General features: G+C 21.2%; 2 protein-coding genes across 2 annotated transcripts in view; one reads left to right on the top strand and one right to left on the bottom strand.

Moving 5' to 3' along the window:
- LOC124941612 (fibroin heavy chain-like) overlaps nt 1–7,579 on the bottom strand; it is a 12,271-nt gene extending 4,692 nt beyond the window's left edge. The window contains exons 1-2 of the mRNA XM_047481957.1: nt 7,507–7,579; nt 6,786–7,025 (exon numbers count right to left, since the gene is read on the bottom strand). Coding sequence (XP_047337913.1) covers nt 6,786–7,025; nt 7,507–7,579 — 313 coding nt within the window. The remainder of the gene's footprint in view (nt 1–6,785; nt 7,026–7,506) is intronic.
- A 7-nt stretch (nt 7,580–7,586) lies between these two features.
- Nucleotides 7,587–8,462, top strand: LOC124941611 (protein FAR1-RELATED SEQUENCE 5-like). The gene is made up of 2 exons (XM_047481956.1): nt 7,587–8,362; nt 8,435–8,462. Exons 1-2 carry the CDS (start codon nt 7,587–7,589, stop codon nt 8,460–8,462), a joined length of 804 nt encoding a protein of 267 aa, XP_047337912.1.

Raw genomic sequence — 8,462 nt, 5'->3', positions numbered from 1 at the left:
ATGTAAAATTAATTTATTATATTTAAAATATTTACGAATTAAAATTATATATTAATAGATCGTATAAATTATAAATTGTATAAATTATATAATTTTAAATTTATTTATTAATTTAATTAATTTAATTAATTTTAACATAGATAAATTAAAATATATACTAACGTCAACATTTAATAATTTATGTATTGATATTTTTAAAATTAATAATAATATAATAAATTTAATATAATATAATTAAAACAGTATTCATATAATTTCATTTTTTTTTTATTATTACCTTATATCGACGTAATGTATGTTTTTTAATTTTAAAATGTTATTTATTAAATTAAATTAGTTTTAATATATATAAAGGTAAGGACATTTAAATAATTTATAAAAAGTTATTTTAAATTAAAATAATAAAGGAATAAAATTAATAATAAAAACTATTAAAATTATTCCTATATATAATATATATATATTTAATTATTAACATTATAATAAATAAATAGAAAAAAATACTTTTATAATTTATTTATTTTGGAATAATAAATTATATAATTTAAAAAAATATTTATAATATAACAGTGTAATAATTTTATCTAAAATAAAATTTATAATTAAATTTTTTTATTAATTTATAATTTATTAAGTTAATAATTTAGAAAAAACAAAATATTATATTAATGAAATTATATTAGTTATTTTTATTATTTTTATATGATTTCATTATTTATTATTTCTTAATTTAAAATATATATATATATATAATTTAAAATAATAATGTAAAAATTAATTTATTATATTTAAAATATTTACTAATTAAAAAATTATCTATTTTTTAGTATATATCCTAAATATCTATTAATATAGTATAAATTGTATAAAATTATATAAATTTAAATTTATTTATTATTTAAATTAGTTTTAAAATCCAAATTAAAATATAATATAATAATTTTGTATTGATATTATTAATTTAATAATTAATAATATAATATAAATTAAAATTATTCATATAATTCTTTAATTTTAACATTATAAAAATAAATAAAAATAATTTTTAAATATTTATTTAGTTTAAAATGTTGCTTTACTATATGAATCATTATATGAATCATGCAGTATATTGATGTTTACTAACTTTTATTTTAAAATAATTTTAAATTTTATTTATTAAATTAAATTAGTTTTAAATATATATAAATATAATGACATTTAAATAATTTATAAAAAGTTATTTTTAAATTTAAAATAATAAAAATAAAATTAATAATAAAAACTAATTAAAAACAAAATATTATATTAATGAAACTATTTAGTTATTTTTAATATTTTATATGATTTCATTATTTATTATTTCTTAATTTGAAATGTATATATAATTTAAAGATAATAATGTAAAAATTTATTTTATTATATTTAAATATTTACGAATTAAAAAATTATAATTTTTTATATATAATATTTAAAAGTTTATATTACTAGATAGTATAAATTGTATAAATTTATATAAATTTAAATTTAATTATTAATTTAAATTAGTTTTTAAATATATAAATATAATAACACTTTAAATAATTTATGTATTGATATTTTTAAATTAATAATAATTATAATATAATTAAAAAATTATTCAATAATTTCATATATTTATTCAATTATTAACATTATAATAAATAAATAAATAAAAATAATTTTTAAAATATTATTTAATTAGTACATTATAATAAATAAATAATTTTTAAATATTTATTTTAATTATTAACATTATAATAAATAAATAAAAAAAATTAGTTTAAATATTATTTGGTTTAAAATAATTCAGTGGATTAGTTTGGTTACTAACTTTTATTTTAAAATAATTTTAAAATTATTTATTATAATAACATTTAAATAATTTTATAAAATGTTATTTTTAATACTTTTAGATATTTATTTATTTTGGAATGTAAATTATATACTTTAAAAAATATTTATAATATAAAAGTTTAATAATTTATTTAAAATAAATTTATAATTAAAAAATATTTATTAATTTATAATTGATTAAGTTAATAAGTAGAAAAAAACAAAATATTATATTAACATAAATTATATTAGTTTATTTTTAATAGTTTTTATATGATTTTATTATATTATTATTTCTTAATTTGAATGTATATATAATTTAAAGATGATAATGTAAAAATTATTAATTATATTTAAAATAATTACGAATTAAAAATTATATATATATAGATATATATATTTATATAATATTAAAATATATATTAATAAATATTAATAATTGAAAACAAATTATTGGTTGAAAGTTTACTCATTATTAAACGGTGATATAATCTTTTATTTGAAAATAATTTTAAATTTTATTTATTAATTTAAATTAGTTTTAAATATATATTATAATATATAAATATAATAACATTTCAACTTAAATAAGTTATAAAATGTTATTTTTAATTAAAAAATCATATAAATAAAATTAATAATAATAAATTTAATAAAAACTATATTGGTTATTTTTATATGATTTTATTATATTATTATTTCTTAATTTCAAATATATATTTATAATTTAAAGATAATAATGTAAAAATTAATTTATTATATTTAAAATATTTATGAATTTAAAATTATATACATATTTATTATATAATATTTAAAGTATATATTAATAATTTGATTTTTTTTATAGAATGTTTTTTTTTAATTAAAAATCATAAAAATAAAAATAAAAATAATATAATAAATTTAATAAAGAGTATATTAGTTATTTTTAATATTTATGTTGAAATTAGGTTATTGATTATGATGAAGTCACTCAATCTAACAACTTCAAGGCGAGACTATAAACTTATTATTGTTTGTTTGAAAAGTTGTAATTCATTTGTTTGAATGTTTTTTTGTGTTTATTCATTTGGATTATTATTCCAGTTTTTTTTTAAATAGAGTAAATATTTGTTTTTGCTATAATTCATGAACTCATGTAGGTTTTTTCCCCTTTTTTGGTCTTTCTAATGAAATGACACTATCGTTTTCTCAAAAAAAAAATAATGAGTGATATAATTTAGAAATATAACAAGTACAAAATTTTAATATTATACACTAACTTAATATTATGATAAGAGATATAATTATTTTTATTATATTTATTTGGTATAAGTATGAAAATTTTATATAATATATAGTTATTCATAATGTACTTACAAAAATATATTACATACATAAAATTATAAAATTATTTTAACAATAATAAGTTGTCTAGCGGTTAAAATGTTAACATTTCATACTTAAAATCAGAGTTTGGATCCCTTTAAAAGTAATTATTATATGTGGGCGCAAACATTAGTAGATGAAGCGAAAATGAGAATATTGACTTGAGTAACACAAATATTGGTAAAAAAACCTAAAGGTTAGTCCATGGGTGATTTAGAGCCTAAGTTCATGCGTTTTAATTAGGGGGTGAGAAAAATTACCGATATTAAAGGTATATCGAAAATACCGGACCGCAATACATATAAATATCGATTTTTAATGTATACCAAAAAAAATGTAAGGTATGATACCGATACCGAAATTATTGGTAAGGTAAAAGTATGAGATTTTTAAAATTTTGGTATATCGAGATATACCGAAATAGTATTTATAAATTAATATATATATATATAATACTTATAAGAAGTAATTAAATATATTGATATTAATTTAATTATAGAAATATAATTTTTTGAATAATATCAAAATATAATTATACTTAAATATTATTCAACATATGCAATCTCTATCTTACCGATGAGATTGATTTTTTTGTAAGTTAATATGTTTTTTAGGTATAAATGTATAATACTGATACCGTAACCAAAAATTAAGGTATACCGAAATCAAGGTAAGGTAAATATATGAATTTTTTGTATATCGAAATTAAGATATATCAAAATCAAGGTATACCAAAATCAAGGTAAGGTAAACGTATACATTTTTTGCATACCGAAATTTTCGATAAAGTATAAAATATGGATAAAATATTAAGATATACTGTACCGACTCACTCCTAATTTTAGTGTTTGAGCCTAAGTTTTTCTATTATAAAATATAAGTTAAAAATATAAAATAAATTATAAAATATAAAATAAATTAGATTAAATTTCAAGTATAATAAATTTAATGATTTAATTATATATTTTAAAATAATTAACCTTTAAAATAAAAGTATAAGTTGAAAGATTAATTTATTTATAAAGAAATTAAAAGTATTAAATATATATATATATATGAGTTTGGCTGAAGGAGAGGATGACATAAACTCATTTTTGTTTGTTTTTCTTGTTTGTTTTTCTTGGAATGGTTGGAGGAAAAAAAAACTGGCAAAATCAATTATTCGTGTATGTTGGAGATAGTCTTAAGCAAATTAATAAATATTAGTATATTTTGTAGTTTAGTAACTATATTTTGTGTTTTATTAAATAATATATAAATTTAAATTATTTTTAACAAAAGTAAATATTAGTTGATTAAATGATAAGTTAATACATATAGTAACTTAAAATCAAACTTTAGTAGTGATGTAAATTTTTAATTTTCTGATTTTGAGTTCTACAATAAACCTTTAAACTGTTGTGTATACTTGGTCTTACTCAAAGACTAAGACAGACTATAAGTATGCAAAAGTGAGCTTTTCCTTTAATACTTCAAAGTCTAACTCTAATTCAAGTCCAATCCTTTCTTGAGAATGGACTAAAAGATTGAAGATTGAGATGACTAAAACATTTGAGAGTCAAATAAAATTATTTGCAAGCCATTTCTAACTTACTAATGAAAGGAAAAAAAAACTTGTTCACAAGTTTGGGATGTCTATGATCTCTTTTGAAAAAGAATTAAGATAAAAGTAAAAATTGAAGTTGTTAATATTTTTTAAAAAAAATAAAAGATAAATAAATCTCAAGTTTTATCCGATAAAAACTGAATTTAAAAAGGTATATTCATATTGATAAAGATTATGTAAATATTTTATTTAAAAATGAAGGATAAGATAAAAAAAAATGGATTATTGATTATGATGAAGTCACTTAATCTAACAACTTTAAGACGAGATTATAAACTTATTATTGTTTGTTTGAAAAGTTGTAATTCATTTGTTTGAATGTTTTATTTTGTTTATTCACTTGGTTTGTTATTCCAATTTTTTTTTAAAATAGAGTAAATATTTGTTTTGCTCTAATTCATTAACTCATTTAGGTTTTTATTTCTTTTTAATTAAATGACACTATCATTTTCTAAAAAAAATAATGAGTGATATAATTTAGAAATATAATAAGTACAAAATTTTAATTTATACACTAACTTAATATTATGATAAAAGATATAATTATTTTTATTATATTTATTTGATATGAGTATGAAAATTTTATATAGTTATTAAAAAAAAAATTATATCTATATCTATATCTATATCTATATCTATATCTACATCTACATCTACATCTACATCTACATCTACATCTACATCTACATCTACATCTACATCTACATCTACATCTACATCTACATCTACATCTACATCTACATCTACATCTACATCTACATCTACATCTACATCTACATCTACATCTACATCTACATCTACATCTACATCTACATCTACATCTACATCTACATCTACATCTACATCTACATCTACATCTACATCTACATCTACATCTACATCTACATCTACATCTACATCTACATCTACATCTACATCTACATCTACATCTACATCTACATCTACATACATCTACATCTACATCTACATCTACATCTACATCTACATCTACATCTACATCTACATCTACATCTACATCTACATCTACATCTACATCTACATCTACATCTACATCTACATCTACATCTACATCTACATCTACATCTACATCTACATCTACATCTACATCTACATCTACATCTACATCTACATCTACATCTACATCTACATCTACATCTACATCTACATCTACAGCTACATCTACATCTACATCTACATCTACATCTACATCTACATCTACATCTACATCTACATCTACATCTACATCTACATCTACATCTACATCTACATCTACATCTACATCTACATCTACATCTACATCTACATCTACATCTACATCTACATCTACATCTACATCTACATCTACATCTACATCTACATCTACATCTACATCTACATCTACATCTACATCTACATCTACATCTACATCTACATCTACATCTACATCTACATCTACATCTACATCTACATCTACATCTACATCTACATCTACATCTACATCTACATCTACATCTACATCTACATCTACATCTACATCTACATCTACATCTACATCTACATCTACATCTACATCTACATCTACATCTACATCTACATCTACATCTACATCTACATCTACATCTACATCTACATCTACATCTACATCTACATCTACATCTACATCTACATCTACATCTACATCTACATCTACATCTACATCTACATCTACTCTACATCTACATCTACTACATCTACATCTACATCTACATCTACATCTACATCTACATCTACATCTACATCTACATCTACATCTACATCTACATCTACATCTACATCTACATCTACATCTACATCTACATCTACATCTACATCTACATCTACATCTACATCTACATCTACATCTACATCTACATCTACATCTACATCTATATCTATATCTAGAAGCCCGCCATTAATTTCATATTTACCGTTCATCTCACCTCTCACTCTCTCACTCAAGATCATCATCTAATGATTCTACAAACTCCAGCGCCTTCATCGTCTGCGATTTCCGTCCAATTTATGATCTCTGTCCGTTCTCCGTCGAATACGATTTTCGACCTCTCTCCATTTTCATCTTCGGTTGTCCGCTCTTTAGCGCCTTCATCGTCTGCAATTTCCGTCCGATTTCTGACCTCCGTCCGTTCTCTATCGACTACGATTTCCGACCTCCCTCCATTCGGTTGTCCGCTCCCTATCTCCCGCTTCCAGTTTGTAACCCCTAAATGTAGAGAGGTTTGTCCAAGTATCATTATTAATTGTTCAAGAAAATATTGTAATATCGTTATTTTCTCTGTTTTTAATAAGAGAAATGAACTGTATTTAGTTTTGTTCATAAACTATATATAACTGAAATGTCATGTTCTTTTAACTACAATGTCATGTTCTTTCAACTATAATGTTATTTTTTAACACTACATGTCATGTCATGTTTTGCACTAAAATAAAATGTCTATTAAACTGCAGTTCATTTAAAAAAATTGAATGTCATGTTTATTATTTCAAAACATGACATTCAAGCTTAATACAAACATTAAAATTGACAATTTCATTTTAATATTTTTTTTATTTTTGTATTTTGAATTTCAGTTACATTACACTTTCAAATTGTATGTCATGTTCTTTCAATTCAATGTCATGTTCTTTCAAAACCGCAATGTTATGTTTTTTAACACTGCAATGTCATGTCATATTTTTAATACTGGAAATTCTCTCCTTATTCTTCAGCTTCAGGGGTGAACCATCATCATCCCCTCCCATGGTCAAATCCCCCATTGTTGGCATGACTTTTGATTCTGAAAATGAACTTCGTGAGTATTATAATGCTTACGCACAATCAAAGGATTTTGGCATTTGTAAGTTAGGAGCAAGAAATGGGCAAGATGGAAAGCAAAAGTGGTTCTCCATTGCATGTGCTAAAAATGGTGTATTTACTTCAAAAGGGAAAAATATTTTACAACTTAGACCTTCCATCAAGACGAATTGTAAGGCTAAGATTAACGTTGCTGTTAGGAATGAGTATGAATTTGAGATTACTAGTGTCTACCTTGAGCACAACCATATATTGAGCCCGGGAAAGTCTAGACATATTAGATCTCACAAAGTTCTAGATTCAATTGCGAAGAGAAGATTGGAAGTAAACGACGTAGCTAGAATACCTTTGTCAAAAACATTTCAATCTATTATGGTTGAAGCTGGAGGATATGAGAATTTGAACTTTGATGAGAGAAGTTGTAGAAATTTTATTTCGAAAGCTAGAAGGTTGAGGTTAGGAAATGGTGATGCCGAAGCTCTTTGTCAATATTTCAACCGAATGCAAAGTAGATGTTTAAATTTTTATTATCTTTATGATCTAGACGAGGAATCCCGGATAAAGAATGTATTTTGGGCTGATGGTAGATGTAGGGCTGCTTATGAGTATTTTTCGGATGTCATAACTTTTGACACAACATATTTGACAAACCGCTATGACATGCATTTTGCTCCTTTTTTCGGGGTTAATCATCATGGACAATCTATTTTGCTCGGATGTGGCTTACTATCTAGTGAGGATTCTGAGTCATTTATTTTTCTGGATTTTTTTTTTCATTTTTAATTGTTCATTTCATTGTTTCTGCATTTTCAATGTAGGATCATGTCTCTACTTAAGAACAATTGA

Source organism: Impatiens glandulifera, chromosome 6 (assembly GCF_907164915.1).
Source record: "Impatiens glandulifera chromosome 6, dImpGla2.1, whole genome shotgun sequence".
Lineage (NCBI taxonomy): Eukaryota > Viridiplantae > Streptophyta > Magnoliopsida > Ericales > Balsaminaceae > Impatiens > Impatiens glandulifera.
Note: the sequence above shows the minus strand (reverse complement) of the source record. Positions and strands in the feature narration are given on the sequence as shown.

Bases quoted from the DNA above. Each gene is read 5' to 3' on its own strand.
- LOC124941611 (XM_047481956.1), top strand. From the start codon at position 7,587: ATGACTTTTGATTCTGAAAATGAACTTCGTGAGTATTATAATGCTTAC. The intron at 8,363-8,434 runs GTCATTTATTTT...TTTTCAATGTAG, and splicing joins CTATCTAGTGAGGATTCTGA to GATCATGTCTCTACTTAAGA.